The sequence below is a fragment of the Ananas comosus genome, linkage group 5 (genome assembly GCF_001540865.1).
Source record: "Ananas comosus cultivar F153 linkage group 5, ASM154086v1, whole genome shotgun sequence".
Classification (NCBI taxonomy): domain Eukaryota; kingdom Viridiplantae; phylum Streptophyta; class Magnoliopsida; order Poales; family Bromeliaceae; genus Ananas; species Ananas comosus.
In genome coordinates this window covers 1,594,020-1,613,517 of record NC_033625.1, presented here as the reverse complement: position 1 = coordinate 1,613,517, position 19,498 = coordinate 1,594,020, and the positions used below count along the sequence as shown (strand labels likewise).

The window sequence follows — 19,498 nt, the reverse complement described above, 5'->3', positions numbered from 1 at the left end:
TGTTGCGAAGAAGTGCTATATCGCTGCTTCACAATGACATAAATCCCACTTAGTAGGTGTGATTGATTTGCTAAGCATTTTTCCAATTCTATTTGGTGCACTTCTTACAGTAAGTGCCTATTACATTAGGCACAAATCTCAGTTATAGGGATAAATTTAGTGGGAGTAATTTTCTTTGTTTTAACATATATAATATCCCTGGGTTATATCACTACCCTAGGATAAACTGAGAATATATGTGCAACATTCAAAGCTTGAAAATGTAAGAGACAAACCATGAAGAATTTCTGCATAGTAGATGCAGGTATAATGTTATTCACAATTGTGCTGTCCTGTAAACATACCAAGAAGAGAGGTATAATCGCATTGACTCAATGTCTCTCACATCTCAGTTTAAGTCCAAGAAAACTGGCATCATATTTTAGATGCAACTATGCGTGTCTATATACAGTAAACTATCAAAAAGTGAAGAAAAAAAGTATACAATGTCAAACGCTTCCGCTTGAAGGAGCATTTTTTTTCTGATACTATAACATTCCGACTCCTACCTCTGCTGGAAATTCAACTTCTTGATGCAAAAGGCGAACATGAAAGCGAAGAAGACAGCGAAACCCACAAGAACTATTGCCACAACTCCTATGAAATCTGTGTGGTATCCAAAATGGTGCCTGATATACTCTTTGATTTGTTGCGGCTGTGGTTGGCCAGGAACATTGATGGTGTCTTCTAGGTCTCCGTATTGTGTCACTATAAGCCCGTACACCGTCCATGCCAATGGGCAAATCCAGTAGTACCAGATCCACCATTTGGGTATTTTCTGCAGTCCAATCAGTAACAGCATCATGAGTTGTCCTTTTCATTTTATTTGAAACTAATGAAGAATAGGAAAGCAGGAGCTAATTTGCTTCCAGTTCTGCGAAATGGATGAAAATTAAAATGATGAAGAGAAACTTACTGGTCTAGGGATGAAAAAGCCCGAGAAGAGGTTGAAAATTGAGAAGAATGTTGCAGCAAAGATGGCGGCAACTTCATGGTTCGGTGAGATTGAGACGGTCATCATTCCGTAGTAAGTGAAGTAGAGGAAAGAGAAGAAAGATATGAAGAAGAACCAGCAAAATTTTACTGCTGTCCACTGGAAGCTCAGCATGGAGTATACTATAAGTGTATAGTACAATCCCTGAATAAACACGTATGGTATTTCCATGACCACCTGAAATAAAGCATCAAATACATAGCCTTTAGACGCATGTATTGTAGAAGGTTACTAACTTTTGAGGAGAAACCAACAGCAATTGATGCAAAGCATAGAATCTAAAGAATATCAAGTCATTCTGAAATTACTCTAAGTTATGATCTGAGAACCAATCCTATGATGCGCAAGATATTCAAAAGAAAATTATGCTATTAAATTGAGCTTCACCCTGAGAGATTTTTGTGATTTTTGTACCTGAGCAATGGCATAGGGCAAAGCAGAGTACATCCCAGCCGCCCTCTCTCTGTAGAACACAGTTCTCTCGATCGCAATAATAGGTTGAACAGTTGAACAATTATTAATTCCAACAAACATCACTGCTGTATACATAGATCCTATCACAATCCTAAGATCATTTGAACTTCCCCTGCATCACCAAGGAACAAACAAAATTAACCCTTAAATCTCTACATCAGGTCCACCAACTTAGCAAAGTTGAAAAACCATGAGGAATGTAAGATCAATACTATGGTGATGTGATTAGTTTTAGAAGGTATTTACCTCCTGTGGCCAACTTTCCAAAAGATGGTACCAAGAAGTAGAGCAGTGAACAGAGTAAAGAAAAATCTAACGAGGTTGTAGTCGGGGCTCCTCCAATAGGTCCAGGATTGTTTCCAGAGACAAGCTTTGAACTGTTCAAAAGCGGACTGAGAGTACTTTGTAGGGAAATATAGGTCACTTGAGCCCGGTGGCGGTTTACTCAGCTCATTCACTAGAGCCTTGTTACGCCTATTATATAGAGATTATTGGTCAACTAAAGTTGAAATGAATGTGTTTTCAGAGATTGTCAGCATTTAAGATTTGCATTTAGCTTACTTGTACAGATCTGATGACCTGTAGTACTCAGCGAAGTCCAAGCCTAAGCGTACTTCCGCAGCAATTGAACTTACTTCCAGCATCCATGTTGCTGGGTTGTACTTGTCTTTGATTTTGGGAACTCCAGGAATTGCCTGTTGGGAGAAACAGATATTAATTATGAACAATCCTTTCGTTTTTTTATTTCCTTTTCTGATTCTGTGAAGTGCTTAAAAAATACTTAGATCACAAACCTCGAAATATTCAATCATTTTGTGTGAGTTCCGGCCGAGAGGACCAGAGTATATCACTTGGCCTCCTCTCTTCATCAGTAGCAACTGAGAGTTAAACGAGCATAAAAATTAGCATCAAAGAGAATGAAATTCAAGCATATTTATTATGATAAAAAGGTTAGAAAGCACTTTATTTTTGAGGAAAGTATTACCTCATCGAAAGCTTCGAATATGTCGATGCTAGGTTGGTGGATCGTACATACAACAGTTCTTCCAGTGTCGACTGTATTCCTGACAGTTCTCATAACAATGGCAGCTGCTCTCGCATCAAGACCTGATGTTGGTTCATCCATAAAGATGATTGAAGGATTAGCAACGAGCTCAACTGCTATAGTCAACCTCTTCCTCTGCTCTGTTGATAACCCTGTAATTCCAGGAAGGCCCACTATAGCGTCCTTGAGATTGTCAAGCTCCACTAGCTCCATCACTTCATCAACAAATTTCTGCAAATGGTGGAATTACATTAGTTTGTTGAATTACATCGAACAGAGGCTTAGTAGTTCTTTCATATATTATAACAAGACATTGAATATAACTTAAGCATTTGTATTGTGCCAATGTGACCCAGCTTCCAGAGTAGCTTTTCTACTCCAAAAGACAAAAGCTTCAACAAACCGTGCATTTGGCGAAAGTTGAGTTGAGCTTTACGTCTCAAAAGTGCCTATATGAAACTTCTTCTTTTAAGATCTTATTGAAAAGGATATTTTGTGCAAATAACACTAGTCAAATAGCACTAACATAGAACCTACAGCAAGGCCAAACAAAATCCTAGCTCTTTCATGTTATTTTGTAATGATGGGAAAGGTAAAACCAACAATTTATGTAATGAGAGCAATAGGAGAAGAAACTAAGTAGAAGGCATTAGAAATCCTCCATAGGAAGGACAAACCAAACTAATCAGCATGCATTTATTCTCATCAGCTAAATATGGAAAGGAACATTACTCAAAAGAGAACGCAGAAAGAAACTCACCATCTTCTCTTCATCACTGACGTCTTTAGAAAGGCGAAGAAAGGCAGAGTAAATCAAGGACTCCCTAACGGTGACCTGAGGCGAATGGATATCATTCTGTTCACAATAACCAGAGATCCGTGCAAATGTCGATTGATTCTTAGGGTAACCTGAAATTCGAATATCCCCTTCGATATAACCACCAGTTTTTCTTCCCGCCAAAACATCCATAAGAGTAGTCTTTCCAGCCCCACTCACGCCCATAAGGGCTGTTAGAACACCTGGTCTAAAAGCACCTGTCACCCCTCTAAGCAGTTGGAGCCTATCTTCGGTCACCCCTTGTTGTTTCATTTCCTGTTAATTTTTGAATATGTTGCAACCATTTATTGTTACTGCTGGATTTCAGACAGAAGAAACTTAACAAAATGGTAAGGGGCTCTTCATTTACATACTCCTATTTACATCTGTACCACTGTAAAATGTGAATTTATGATATTCAGATTTCACAGGAAAGAGATGTAAAAGGATTTTTATGAAGGGATGTCTAAGCAAATGCCTCCTATAACAACAAAGGTGAAGAAAAGACCAATAACTCACTGCAGGCATGTCGACGTAGTAGTTCACTTCATCAAAGGACATGGAGAGCGCAGTGAAGGGAAGAACCATTCCTCTCTTTGGTGCAACACCGGTGCCTAAATCAATAGACATATCCCGACCAAGCATATTGGTTGAACCATTGGTTGTCATGCGCATCATCATCATTTCCCCTGATTAAACCATAGTATTTTGTTTCAACACCAGAAACAATTTGCATTTTTAAATTTTTTTTGTTTAGGTTCTGCTCAATAACATGATGGTTTAGTTAAGCATTTCTTACTGGTGTTGTTGCCATCCTTTGTCGACAAAGCACGGGGTACAGAGTCGTCGTGTGATTCTATGCTTCTGATTCTCGGAGATTCTTTTCTGCCATTTATGTTAGCTTCCGTTTCAGCCGCTGTTTCTTCAGATATAATAGCTTGTGGTTTGCCAAGAGCTATCATCATTCATCAAAGAGTATAACTCATTAATAGCATTACTAGTAGAAACGAGAAAAAAGTGGCTCCGAATTCCATAATCCAATTTACTGTTACTAGTTTGCTTGGCTTTTGTGATAGTAGCATTTCAACAGAACAGGGACAGGGTTTCAAACATAATATTCTGACTACTTACGGTTCAGATACATAAGCGACAGTGTAAAGAGCACGTTGAAGAAGATGCTGAAGCCGAAAAGTGCTGCAGCTCCGATCCAGAACCAATTCTTGTCTGGAAAGATGCTAGCATTCTGGAGGATAGCTTGCCCCAGCCTTGTACCATTTTCCTTCATAACAAGCATATATCAAATCAGTACTTTCGACCACCATAAAATGTTCAGAAAACAATGAAAATTTTCATTTTGATAGTTGGCGCAGAAAACACAATGAACAGTAATTTGCTTTCTGAAATTCACAACATAAATAACTTTTGGTTAAAAGGGGGGAAAAAAGCCTAAATCCCTCCAAATACATTGTGAATAGTGTGAATAGTTAATTTTACAGCAGTAAATATGGAAAAGACCTCAAAAGGAAACTAGTGCTGAGAAGGAAATGACATGTATTTGAAGCAAAGAACTTGTACACTCAGGAAACAAAAAAAAAAAAAAAAAAAAAAAGAGAGAGGAGAGACACTAGAGGCACAGAACTTACAAATTTGTCCATCCACCTGGGGGCGAACAACTCATTAACTGCTAGTGCATTATATCCATACATCAACGGCGAGATCCAGTAACCCCAAATCCACCATTTCGGAATAACATCTGATCAAGCAACTTTGTATTAGACAAAATCCTTTCTAGAACAGTATTGGATAGAAGAATATATCAGACTGCAAACCTTTTTGTAGGAGAAAACCTCCAAGAGAAAACATGATGAGCAAAGAGAGAGCTCCTCCGGTGTGTGCTATGATCATCGATCGGCAAATGCCTGCGATTGATCTGAAGAGCCCGGCCGCCATCTGCTGTGTCAAGAACATCAGCAGCAGCTGCTTGAAGAACCTGATTTTGCAATCTCCAATGTTAGCAATCATCAAATTCGAAGTAACGTAGTGGCATAATTTGGAAATAAATTTGGACAGAACTCAGTTGATTTCAGTACAAAAAGAATTCAGTAGAATTTTGTAGCAAATGGACTTTTTTGTTTGGAATAAATTAGAGTTGAACAGAATTCCATTCTATTGAAAAGATTTCAATTGTTAAATGTGTCTAGTTTTCCTAATTTAGCTTATCTACGCCGTACGGCAGTGCAAAATAGGCGCTAAGTCCATAATTTGAGTCGGATTTGGTGTACATTCATAATGCACAAATACTCCTGATAATGCTTATGTTGAGTTAGGAAAAGTAGACACATTTAATGATTGAAATCATTTCCATAGTAAGGCTAAAACAGAGAAGCAAGTAGTGCTATTAGGAAAAGCACTTCATTAAATTCCTTAATAAGTAAATATATTAAACACATTCTTTTTTTCAGCAGAATCAGCTCAGCTTCTGCTCTTGATGCAAAAGCAAAAGCTCCAAATTTCTTTTGGACGCTCTACTGAATCCTGCTAATGCTGTAAGAAAAAGCAGAAGCGGATGGAGAAGTGGGGCCGAACAGGTTCTAGTCCTCATTGACATTACGAGAAAATTCTACGAAACCCTTCCAAATTCTTCGAGATCCCATCGGAAAAAATAGAGAGAAAACAATCGAAAGAGGCTTGCTTGATTGATCACCTGCTGGCCTCGGGTGCGAAGCCGATGGTGTAGTAGGTGATGACGACCCAGACGACGGACTCGATGATGGACATGGGGATGCGGAGGAGGACGTTGGGGAGGGTGAAGATCCACGCCGGGTAGAAGAGGAGGTCCCGGTGCTTGTAGAACACGGGGAGCCGCGAGATGGTGAGGGTGAGCTCCGCGAAGCCGTTGAACATGTTCACAATGAGCCCGAAGAGGAGCGCCCCGATGTACAGGAACCCATCGTCCACGCTCCGCTGGTGCATCAGCGTCCGCAAGAACACCGTCGACACCACCAGCGCCATGATAGTGAGCTGCGTCGAGATCGAAGGCAAGGTGTTTGATGATATGCGAGAGAGAGAGAGAGAGAGAGAGAGAGAGAGCAGAGAGCAGAGAGCAGTGATGTTGATGGTACCTGAACGGTCTTGAAGATGTAGACGAAGGAGTTGCGCTTGATGAGGAGCCATTCCTTGGCGAAGGAGGTCTTGAGGAGGTCGGAGGTGGAGACGGAGTGCTTCGAGAAGACGAGGGCGGCGCGGTGGCAGCGGCTCTTGTCGTACGGCACCGACAGCTCGTTCTCCAGCCGGAGCCCCACGTGGAAGCGCCTGAACTGCGCCACGAACTCCGGCACCGGCACGTACCGGTACGGCCTGCTCCTGTCCGCCCAGTACTGCTCCTGATCCTTCTTCGACGTCACCTGAGGGATTTATTCGGTCGAACGCACAATCAATCTCAGCTGCACTGCACCAGCTGCCGTATGTACGTAAAAAAGAGAAAGACACAAAAAAAAAGAAGAAAAAAGAAAAAAGAAAAGAGAAAAGGATTAATTCGAGCCTCTTGAAGGAAGTCGGCAGTGCCCTTGCGGTCGGGGCATCGGAAGCCGCAGTACTCGAAGAAGTCGAGGACGAACTCGCGAGGGCCCTGGTAGACAATCTGGCCCTCGGAGAGGAGAATGATGTCGTCGAAGAGGTCGAAGGTCTCGGGCGCGGGCTGGAGGAGGGACATGAGGATGGTGGCCTCCCCCAGGTGAACGATCTGCTGCAGGCACTTCACGATCTGAAACGTCGTCGAGCTGTCCAGCCCCGTCGATATCTCGTCCATGAACAGCACCTTCGTCGGCCCCACCATCATCTCCCCTGCATCGTGCATGCGTTCAGCCTTCCCACTAATTAGGAATCAAATATATATATGCCTGCTGAGTTAAGTGTAGTGTGTAGGATTTGCCGGGAAACGCTGAGACGAAAATATTACTGGGCTTGCCCGAGTTGTACCGAACTCACAATCATAATGGGCCAAGAGATTATTAGAGCCCAAGGAGTCTCCTTGGGGCTCATTCGCACTCTTTAGTAGGCCCGGTAAAGTTCATGGGCCCAGCAACCATGATACGAGTATCTCACAGCATACCATTGGATCGGAACACCTTGTTCGTTTCGTCCAAGTCCCACTTAATTATGATTATTATCTAAATCCCGGCTAATTGCCATTGTGACGTGCAAGGCTTCCAATCTCACAGTTTCTCAACTCCTATATAAATATTTTAACTTGACTTAACTTTAAATTACTAGCTTCCATAGCTATCATCCGCAAAGATTTAATATAAACAATCTTAATTTTAAGAAACTTTCAGATTAAGCCGGTTGAACATAATTTAAATTACGAAAATCAAAAGGTCGAATGGGATCGATGCTGAATAGTTGAAGGGTCTATTTCAGGATGGTCAGTTGTTTACATTTCTACCAAAATGATGAATTATGAAACAGTGTCGAAGCTTTGAGCTTTCAGAAATAATTAATATAATAATAATAATAATAATAATACTGAAATGTATATATTGGAATTATTACCTGTGGTGACTCTCTTCTTCTGACCACCTGATATTCCTCTCTGCATTTGGTCCCCAACAATGGTATCGGCGCAAATGTCCAGCCCAAGTATCTGCAACAGCCAAGCATTTTGTCAAACACAGCTTTAGCAAAGATGCTTATTCATCATCCTAATTAATATATAATAATTGACCTCATTATCTAACGCGACCAAGGTATTGTCCATATTTTAGCATTCACTGCTTGAAAAGCAGAGTTTTGTTGGTTTAGTGAACTTGCGGCAAAAACTCACCGAAAGTCTATCGTAATTTACTGTGACTGAAGCATTAAACTTTAGTTTCTTTTCATTACTGTTAATTTTTTTCGTATAAAATAATGCAAAAGTTAATTCGATTATAACTGTTTCTTCCTTCCAAATGATATAGCAATCCATTCAAATCCCATATTGGTGGAGACACGAATCAAATGTCATCTCTTTATTTAAGAAAAATCTCGTGGGACTAGACAAACCAACGAATTGTAATATAAAAAAAAAAAATAAAATGGAGTTACAGGTAGCACGCTACCCGTTTCGTCCATTTGGAATTGTAACATAAAAATATTAATTTGAGCAATCACAAAATCTAATTATAGTTTACTAACTAAAATTGATCAAATTTAATAAATATAACATAATTTTAGCAAAATTGGATTCAAGAATGTTTTTTTTGAGTGCATCGAACTCTATAGTTATAAAAACATACATAACTTATCTGAACCGTAAACCATTTTAAATTTAAAATCTAAGTATATCATTTATCTTTACAGATTTTGTTAGTAATTTTATACATTTTTTATAACTATAAATTAATTAAAGTAAATAATTAGCTTAAATTTTTTAATTAATGCACTTCCGACTGATTCAAATTAAATAAATTGAAAGATTTTACGGTATAATTAAAAGTTTAAAAGATTGTCCATAATGAAGGTAAATTATGTATGCTTTTACGGTACGTAATCACCTAATTCCTGCCTAATCACTTTCATGTCAAAAGTTTTTCGACCCATCGTCAGCATGGCATAACCACAAATACGTTATCCATCATCCTTCCCGTGGCCAAAATTTCACCCCACACATGCATGCACAAGACACATACACACACAACAACCAAAAAAAAAAAAAAGAAAAAAAAAACCGGGGGGAAATGAAATGGGCACCAACTTTTTTTTTTTTTGTTTTTTAATAATAGTAGTTCAACCAACCCCCATCGCAAGGGCCCCACCACGCACACAGCGAAATAAAAGTAGGTGAACTCATTTGTCAATGGAGGGATCGCACCCATTCCCATTTGCCCCCCACCCTTGTGCTTAGAATATATAATACATGCGTAGTTCGGACTCGGTCAAACGCGAACAACTTCCACCAACCATTTCGCCAATTTGGTGGGACCCAAACACACGATTGGTGCGGTGTATCTACTACAGTGACCCTCTTTATTTTATTTTTTATTATTTTTATTTTATTTTTTTAAGATATAGATAGCACGCTAATCGTTTTGTTTATTTTATTTAGTAATAAACTTAGCTGGAAATGTGAATTAATTAGGATTTGAATTTGAATTTCGGGTACCAACTATCAAATCATTTGTCATTTGCTCTAGTGACTGTCGGTTATATTATTTTTATTTTTTCTTTCGAGAGCTCAGAAAAAAATAAAATAAGAAGAAAGAAAGGAAACGTACCCTGAGCGTGTAGTCCGTTTGGAGACTGCTTTTGACCCCTTCCATCGAAGTAGCCTGTTTTGTATTAAGAAACGTTACAAATGTGACTTACAAAGTAGATACGAGGTAGTATGCTAGTGTACAAATGGCCTACTTTCTTGACTTATTCTTTGTTCGGATGAAATACTTTAAAAAAAAAAAGAAATGATAAACACTCCTTCATTTTTACTTTGAAGGAGCAATGCTAGTTGTACATTTACAAAATATGTGCAAATTTTTACATCCTATTCATCTAAGAGCGAATATGCTTATACAGCCTTATCAATTTTTTTTTAAAAGAGATAAATAACGTGATATTCACTTCGTTTATTTTATTTAAAAATAAAATTAGCTAAAAATGTGAATCAATTAGGTTCGAATTTGACACCTCAGATATCAACCATCAAGTTTTTTATCATTTGCCCTACGAATGATCAATTAAATTTTTAAACATGTAAATAGGATATTCAAATAGCATCTCTTTTCTCTCATTCTCTTTATCCAAAAAGAGAGAGTACAGGAGAATAGACTAAACTTTTTGTTGACAGTGCATAAAAGTTAAAAAGAGCTTTGCAATTCCAAAATAGAAAATAATATATTTAATACAAATTTAAATTCGTATCTATAGGAGATTATTGAAGAAATTCAGAAAAAAAAAAGAAAAAAAAACAACTGCTTAGCACTTTCCCGAACAACATTTTTAGATTTAAAATTAGGCCTAATTAAGCTCGCATTAGTCATTAATTTAGTCCGCAGCATATTTTACCTTCATAAAGAGATCGACTTCAGGTTCTGGAAGAATCCCAGCCTCTTTCTCCCTCCTGGCTAACTCCGTTAGAAGGTCTACACCGAAATTAATCGGTTAAAATTAGTGAAACTAATTAATTAAATTTTGAACATTAGAATTGTGAAAAATTAATTACCGTATTTGGATCCCACGCCCTGGCACCGAGCGGAGAAATCGAGGGTTTCTTTAACGGTCATCTCGGCCATGTGGACGTCAGTTTGGCTAATGTAGGCCGCCGTTTTCTGGGGCACGAACTCGTCGAGTGCGTACCCGTTGTACGTTATCTCTCCCCGTGCCTAATAGTAAACATTTTATTTTAAAAAAATAAAATAAAATAACATAAAATTTTCAAAAAAGGAAAAGGAGTGGTTCACACTTCACACAGTTCACGCTCTTTGCGCTCCAACTGTGTATGTCCAATTACTTTAAATAAATCTAATCAGAGCGAGTCAACTAAACCTTCAGTGTTGGGTCCAGCTTCCCAGCTAAGGCTAGTAAAAGAGTGGTCTTCCCCGATGACGGAGGGCCCAGCAACAATGTCATCCTAATAATACAACCAACCAAAAAGAATACATCATACACAAAATGTGTATATATATATAAAACATCTTACAACAGAATACACGATAATTCTCAAACTTTTATAAATTGCAAATTGAATTTTTATTTATAAGGAAAAACAATTGTATATGATGCACCTCTATTAGAAATGGTGGCGGGAAATGGCGGCATTGCGAGAAATTACGTGAGTTTAGGATGAAATCAAATTGCCAACGAAATTGTAAATTATCAAGGGTTTTGAGGATCAACCATGCTTTTTAAGTTTGATTATTATTATAAACGTCGTACCTAGAGGGTCGTACGATTCCGGAGACATCTTTGAGTATGGTAAGAGTGGTCATCTTCGTGAGCCTTATGCCCAAGAGGCCAACCGCTGACTCGGCAATGTTGCGAGCCGTGTTGAGCAGCGTGGGCAGAGCCCTGTTGCCGACGTGGCACTTGGCTTCTATTGTTAGATGCTCGAACCTCACCTCCACAGTTGGGAGTTGTATACCAACCCTGCAGTATAAAAAAGTGTCAAGTTGTGTTTTCTACGGTCAACACAAATAAGCCTAGTCTACTATTATTTGTTTTTTTGTTTGGGAGAGAGAGAGAGAGATAGGAAACACGTTATCCGTTTCATTTATTTCATTTAGAAATAAATTTAACTGAAAATATAAATCAATTATGATTCGAACTTGAAATCTCGAATATCAACCACAAGTCCTTTGCCCCTTACTCTAGAGACAGTGGGTAAACCTAGTCTATATTGAAGAACATGAAAGATTAACAATATACTAAGAATAATATTGACAAGATCAAGCGATCAGTGTTTCGGCGGGAGAAATTTCTCTAGTCTAACCATCATCTTTTTCTTTTTCTTTTTTAAGGGCTTCTTTGAAAGCAAATTTTATTTCAACTTTCATATGGTATCAGAGCGGATTTTTCTATCCGACATTTTTTTTTCAAATCTTATTTCATTTCAATCAGAAAATTGTTATTTTGAACTATAAAGCCGAAAGTTGAAACCTGACTCTGTCACTTTTTTGTTTATTTTCGTTTTGACAGAGGTTAATTACCTCACCATTGTTGCTTAATTCATACTTTTAATGAATGTAGCAGATATCATACTTTTTTTTTCTCAAAAAAAATATATATATATTGAGAATCCTTCAAATATAGGAGTTTTTGAAATAGATCGTTCAGCTTCATTTACTTAATTAATCCTCTCTTAAATTTTAATCTTTTTCCATTTAAATTACATTAGCTAGTTAAATTTAAAAAGTTATTAAATTCAACTTCTCTATTAGTTAAACCTATAATTTTATTTGCTAAAAAATAAAATTAAACTGTTAAATTTTATAAAATAGTATTAGAATTGAGAAAAAACCAGTTATCGACCAAAAATCACTTATTTAAAAAAAAAATAATCAAAAGCTAAAGGGGTGTCCATACACTCTCACCAAAATAGAAAAGTATGCATGTTGTTGCTAAGTAAGCAATAATCAATTGAAAAGTTAGGAATAGCTCAGCTTGGTAATACTTTTTCTCGTGTAGATAATAGGACGGTGGACGACATCTTGAAGCAAGCCAACAACCCACCCTTAACCCAAGCTTACGACACAATTAAGTGTGCATGCGACGAGTTTATGTACAAACTTATGGGGTTGTTCAAGGTGTGCTTTAAATAAATATATTTAGCAACTGAGTGGGACGTTTCTTAACACTTAAAAGATGCCAGGATGAATTGAACCATCCAACCAAAACATTAGTAATTTTTAGGCTAAATTACATAAAACCAAATGTTAAAATTCAATTTTTTATTTTCCCTTCTGTTATTTAAAAACTTACACTTTACACCTTTATAAAATAAAAATTGGTGACAAGAGGTATGGTATAAAAATAGGCTAAATAACTATTTTGTTTCTCACCATTTCTGACAACAAAAGAGAAGACTAAGGGCATTTTTTGTATAAAAAAATAATAATAATATTTTATAAACGAAATCCTGACGGATCACTAACGGTAGGAGGTGAGTAAGCATTTTTTATTTTACAATGGGGCAAAGCGTAGATTTTTAAATGATGAAAAAAAAAATAAAAAATTAAATTTTGACAGAAAAATTTTCTATAATTTAACCTCATTTTTAAGGGCTTTTTTTTTTCTAAGAGTAAAAGAGGTTTTTTTTTTTTTTACCCACAAAAAAAAATAAATTACGACATTATACCAACTACCGGAAGTTAAGAAAGGCCGCAGCCGCCCAGGAAAACTTTTGTTTTTTAATGATTACCTAGCAGAAAAAATAATTATTATTTATTTTTTTCATAAAAATATTGGATATTATTAGAAAGTAACTTTTAAAAAAATATATTAAAATTCAATTATTAGTTGGTCACCACATACGGCTAGATCCCACAAATATAAGAAAAACAAATTTGTTTTATTGTTATTGTAAGAATCCCCAGCCCCAGGGTTGAAAAATAAATGTTTTATTATGCATGTTTTTTACATCATTAAATAAAACGATCCAGCATATAACAATAATGAATCCATAAAAAAATAAAAAAATTATTTATGACGTGACAAGAAAATTCGGCCAAATGAGCAGCAGCTTCCATGCAAGTCATATAGTTTTTATCTCTAGTATTTCTCATTCATTACCAAACCCAACAATCTAGAGTTTCTTCATTTCCAACAAATTTTTGTATAGTCTTTAATTTTACCAATAATTTTTTTTATATGAGATTTTTCTGTATTATATTATATTAACTTATTAGTATTAGTATAATATATTATTACACCAGCATCTCATAAATATTATTCCGAGATACTCGTAAACACTACCGATTTGGAAGGATATTGTTCATTCATGCAAAGGTAAAAGCAAAAGCGCTTTTCGAGATCAAAACACTCATCAATAACCAAAATAATTCCCATCCGATGAAATCAACAAATAGTAATACTAATAATAATAATAGTAATGATTATGAAACTCACCGATCGATCCGATGCCGCAGCTTCTTGAGAAAGCGCTCGTTGTCCTCCTCGGCGACCCGGAACNAAAAAAAAAAAAAGGACCGGGGGGAAATGGAATAGGCACCAACTTCTTTTTTTTTGTTTTTTAATAATAGTAGTTCAACCAACCCCCATCGTAAGGGCCCCACCACGCACACAGCGAAATAAAAGTAGGTGAACTCATTTGTCAATGGAGGGATCGCACCCATTCCCATTTGCCCCCCACCCTTGTGCTTAGAATATATAATACATGCATAGTTCGGACTCGGTCAAACGCGAACAACTTTCACCAACCATTTCGCCAATTTGGTGGGACCCAAACACACGATTGGTGCGGTGTATCTACTACAGTGACCCTCTTTATTTTATTTTTTATTATTTTTATTTTATTTTTTTAAAATATAGATAGCACGCTACCCGTTTTGTTTATTTTATTTAGTAATAAATTTAGCTGGAAATATGAATCAATTAGGATTTGAATTTGAATTTCGGGCACCAACCATCAAACTATTTGTTATTTGCTCTAGAGACCGTCGGTTATATTATTTTTATTTCTTTCTTTCGCGGTGGGGCTCAGAAAAAAATAAAATAAGAAGAAAGAAAGGAAACGTACCCTGAGCGTGTAGTCCGTTTGGAGACTGCTTTTGACCCCTTCCATCGAAGTAGCCTGTTTTGTATTAAGAAACGTTACAAATGTGACTTACAAAGTAGATACGAGGTAGTATGCTAGTGTACAAATGGCCTACTTTCTTTGACTTATTCTTTGTTCGGATGAAATACTTAAAAAAAAAAAGAAATGATAAACACTCCTCCAATTTTACTTTGAAGGAGCAATGCTAGTTGTACATTTACAAAATATGTGCAAATTTTTACATCCTATTCATCTAAGAGCGAATATGCTTATACAGCCTTGTCAATTTTTTTTTTAAAAAAATAAATAACGTGATATACACTTCGTTTATTTTATTTAAAAATAAAATTAGCTAAAAATGTGAATCAACTAGGTTCGAATTTGAAACCTCGGATACCAACCATCAAGTCCTTTATCATTTGCACTACGGATGATCAATTAAATTTTTAAACATATGGATGTAAATAGGATATTCAAATAGCATCTCTTTTCTCTCATTCTCTCTATCCAAAGAGAGAGAGTACAGGAGAATAGACTAAACTTTTTTTGACAGTGCATAGACATGTGCCTAAAAGTTAAAAAGAAATTCAGAAAAAAAGAAAAAAAAAAACAACTGCTTAGCACTTTCCCGAACAACATTTTTAGATTTAAAATTAAGCCTAATTAAGCTTGCATTAGTCATTAATTTAGTCCGCAGCATATTTTTACCTTCATAAAGAGATCGACTTCAGGTTCTGGAAGAATCCCAGCCTCTTTCTCCCTCCTGGCTAACTCCGTTAGAAGGTCTACACCGAAATTAATCGGTTAAAATTAGTGAAACTAATTAATTAAATTTTGAACATTAGAATTTTTGAAAAATTAATTACCGTATTTGGATCCCACGCCCTGGCACCGAGCGGAGAAATCGAGGGTTTCTTTAACGGTCATCTCGGCCATGTGGACGTCAGTTTGGCTAATGTAGGCCGCCGTTTTCTGGGGCACGAACTCGTCGAGTGCGTACCCGTTGTACGTTATCTCTCCCCGTGCCTAATAGTAAACATTTTATTTTTTAAAAAATAAAACAAAATAAAATAAAATTTACAAAAAAGGAAAAGGAGTGGGTTCACACTTCACACAGTTCACGCTCTTTGCGCTCCAACTGTGTATGTCCAATTACTTTAAATAAATCTAATCAGAGCGAGTCAACTAAACCTTCAGTGTTGGGTCCAGCTTCCCAGCTAAGGCTAGTAAAAGAGTGGTCTTCCCCGATGACGGAGGGCCCAGCAACAATGTCATCCTAATAATACAACCAACCAAAAAGAATATATCATATATACTCAAAATATATATATATATATATATATATATATATATATAACATCTTACAACAGAATACACAATAATTCTCGAACTTATATAAATTGCAAATTGAATTTTCATTTTTGAGGAAAAACAATTGTATGTGATGCACCTCTATTAGAAATAGTGGCGGGGAAATGGCGGCATTGCGAGAAATTACGTGAGTTTGGGACCAAATCAAATTGCCAACGAAATTGTAAAGTATCAAGGGTTTTGAGGATCAACCATGCTTTTTAAGTATGATTATTATTATAAACTTCGTACCTAGAGGGTCGTACGATTCCGGAGACATCTTTGAGTATGGTAAGAGTGGTCATCTTCGTGAGCCTTATGCCCAAGAGGCCAACCGCTGACTCGGCAATGTTGCGAGCCGTGTTGAGCAGCGTGGGCAGAGCCCTGTTGCCGACGTGGCACTTGGCTTCTATTGTTAGATGCTCGAACCTCACCTCCACAGTTGGGAGTTGTATACCAACCCTGCAGTATAAAAAAGTGTCAAGTTGTGTTTTCTACGGTCAACACAAATAAGCCTAGTCTACTATTATTTGTTTTTTTGTTTGAGAGAGAGAGAGAGAGAGAGAGATATAGGAAGCACGTTATCCGTTTCATTTATTTCATTTAGAAATAAACTTAACTGGAAATGTAAATCAATTAGGATTCGAACTTGGAATCTCGGATATCAACCACAAGTCCTTTGCCACTTACTCTAGAGACAGTGGGTAAACCTAGTCTATATTGAAGAATATGAAAGATTAATAATATACTAAGAATAATATTGACAAGATCAAGCGATCAGTGTTTCGGCGGGAGAAATTTCTCTAGTCTAACCATCATCTTTTTCTTTTTCTTTTTTAAGGGCTTCTTTGAAAGCAAATTTTATTTCAACTTTCATATGATATCAGAGCGGATTTTTCTATCCGACAATTTTTTTTCAAATCTTATTTCATTTCAGTCAGAAAATTATTATTTTGAACTATAAAGCTGAAAGTTGAAACCTTACTCTGTCACTTTTTTGTTTATTTTCGTTTTGACAGAGGTTAATTATCTCACCCTTGTTGCTTAATTCATATCTTTAATGAATGTGGCACATATCATGCTTCTTTTTTCCTCAAAAAAAATATATATATATTGAGAATCCTTCAAATATAGGAGTTTTTGAAATAGATCGTTCAGCTTCATTTACTTAATTAATCCTCTCTTAAATTTTAATCTTTTTCCATTTAAATTACATTAGCTAGTTAAATTTAAAAAGTTATTAAATTCAACTTCTCTATTAGTTAAATCTATAATTTTATTTGCTAAAAAATATAATTAAACTGTTAAATTTTATAAAATAGTATTAGAATTGAGAAAAAACCAGTTATCGACCAAAAATCACTTATTTAAAAAAATAATCAAAAGCTAAAGGGGTGTCCATACACTCTCACCAAAATAGAAAAGTATGCATGTTGTTGCTAAGTAAGCAATAATCAATTGAAAAGTTAGGAATAGCTCAGCTTGGTAATACTTTTTCTCGTGTAGATAATAGGACGGTGGACGACACCTTGAAGCAAGCCAACAACCCACCCTTAACCCAAGCTTACGACACAATTAAGTGTGCATGCGACGAGTTTATGTACAAACTTATGGGGTTGTTCAAGGTGTGCTTTAAATAAATATATTTAGCAACTGAGTGGGACGTTTCTTATCACTTAAAAGATGCCAGGATGAATTGAACCATCCAACCAAAACATTACTAATTTTTAGGCTAAATTACATAAAACCTAATGTTAAAATTCGATTTTTCACTTTTCCCTCCTGTTATTTAAAAAATTTACACTTTACACCCTTATAAAATAAAAATTGGTGACAAGAGGTACGGTATAAATTGTGATGACAAAATAACTATTTTATCTCTCACCATTTCTGACAACAAAAGAGAAGACTGAGGGCATTTTTGGTATAAAAAAATAATAATAATATTTTATAAACGGAATCCTGACGGATCATTAACTGCAAAAGATGAGTGAGCATTTTTCATTTTACAATGGAGTAAAGCGTAGATTTTTAAATGACGGGAAAAAAATGAAAATTAAATTTTGACAGAAAAATTTTTATAATTTAACCTCATTTTTAAGGGCTTTTTTTTTTCTAAGAGTAAAAGAGGTTTTTTTTTTTTTTTACCCACAAAAAAAAATAAATTGCGACAGTATACCAACTACCGGAAGCTAAGAAAGGCCGCAGCCGCCCAGGAAAACTTTTGCTTTTTTAATGATTACCTAGCAGAAAAAATAATTATTATTTATTTTTTTCATAAAAATATTGGATATTATTAGAAAGTAACTTTAAAAAAAAAAAAATTAAAATTCAATTATTAGTTGGTCACCACATACGGCTAGATCCCACAAATATAAGAAAAACAAATTTGTTTTATTGTTATTGTAAGAATCCCCAGGGTTGAAAAATAAATGTTTTATTATGCATGTTTTTTACATCATTAAATAAAACGATCCAGCATATAACAATAATGAATCCATAAAAAAAATAAAAAAATTATTTATGACGTGACAAGAAAATTCGGACAAATGAGCAGCAGCTTCCATGCAAGTCATATAGTTTTTATCTCTAGTATTTCTCATTCATTACCAAACCCAACAATCTAGAGTTTCTTCATTTCCAACAAATTTTTATATTGTCTTTAATTTTACCAATAATTTTTTTTATATGAGATTTTTCTGTATTATATTATATTAACTTATTAGTATAATATATTATTACACCAGCATCTCATAAATATTATTCCGAGATACTCGTAAACACTACCGATTTGGAAGGATATTGTTCATTCATGCAAAGGTAAAAGCAAAAGCGCTTTTCGAGATCAAAACACTCATCAATAACCAAAATAATTCCCATCCGATGAAATCAACAAATAGTAATAATAATAATAATAATAGTAATGATTATGAAACTCACCGATCGATCCGATGCCGCAGCTTCTTGAGAAAGCGCTCGTTGTCCTCCTCGGCGACCCGGAACACGCGCTCGATGAACTCCTGGCGCTCGCCGATCCCCAGCTTCCGCACGTCCACCTGCCGGTGCTCGTACCTCCCCCCACCGCCGCCACCTCCGCCGCCGTCGCCGGCGCCGTCGACGGTGGATTTGAGGATCGCCGTGCGGAGGCGGCTGTAGGTGGGGAGGCGCTCGAGCGCCGCCCACCGGAGCGCCTCCTCGTCGTCGTCGCCGCCCCCTCCGGCCCGCGACCTCCCCCTCGTGCTCGCGCGCGCGAACACCTCCTCCATCCCCCAGTTCCCCATGTTCACGCTCCTGCTGATGCTCCTGCTCAGGTTCCTACTCGCCCTTCGCCCCGAATCCCACACTTTCTCCATCGTGCTCTCCATCGATCTCCCCTCCCCCTCCCCCTCCCCCTCCCCCTCGATCGATCTAGGGATTTGATTTGGGAATTTGGAGGGAGAGAGATTGGGAAATTTGGGGGGGAATTTTGATTTGGTGAGGAGGAGTGGGTGGTTGCTTTACAAAGGGAGACTAGGTTCGCGTATAAACAAATTTGCG

The 19,498-nt window shown here is 36.7% G+C and overlaps 1 protein-coding gene across 1 annotated transcript; it reads right to left on the bottom strand.

The window, feature by feature from the left end:
- LOC109710166 (ABC transporter G family member 42-like) lies at positions 278 to 19,498 on the bottom strand. The gene is made up of 24 exons (XM_020232633.1): positions 18,958 to 19,498; positions 13,963 to 14,018; positions 11,275 to 11,484; positions 10,885 to 10,969; positions 10,562 to 10,721; positions 10,405 to 10,481; positions 9,621 to 9,674; positions 7,921 to 8,011; positions 6,911 to 7,212; positions 6,492 to 6,773; positions 6,074 to 6,390; positions 5,199 to 5,359; positions 5,013 to 5,122; positions 4,501 to 4,648; positions 4,169 to 4,324; positions 3,889 to 4,058; positions 3,313 to 3,645; positions 2,493 to 2,783; positions 2,302 to 2,385; positions 2,069 to 2,202; positions 1,754 to 1,981; positions 1,448 to 1,619; positions 956 to 1,210; positions 278 to 817 (listed from the first exon to the last, which is right to left on the bottom strand). The coding sequence occupies exons 1-24, from the start codon at positions 19,324 to 19,326 to the stop codon at positions 545 to 547; spliced, it is 4,518 nt and encodes a 1,505-aa protein (XP_020088222.1). The 5' UTR covers positions 19,327 to 19,498; the 3' UTR covers positions 278 to 544.

Coding starts and splice junctions, on each gene's coding strand:
- LOC109710166 (XM_020232633.1), bottom strand. CDS start 19,326: ATGGAGAGCACGATGGAGAAAGTGTGGGATTCGGGGCGAAGGGCGAGT. Junction 10,722..10,884: donor AGCTGGACCCAACACTGAAG/GTTTAGTTGACT, acceptor GTTTACTATTAG/GCACGGGGAGAGATAACGTA. Junction 5,360..6,073: donor TTCGCACCCGAGGCCAGCAG/GTGATCAATCAA, acceptor TTGCAAAATCAG/GTTCTTCAAGCAGCTGCTGC.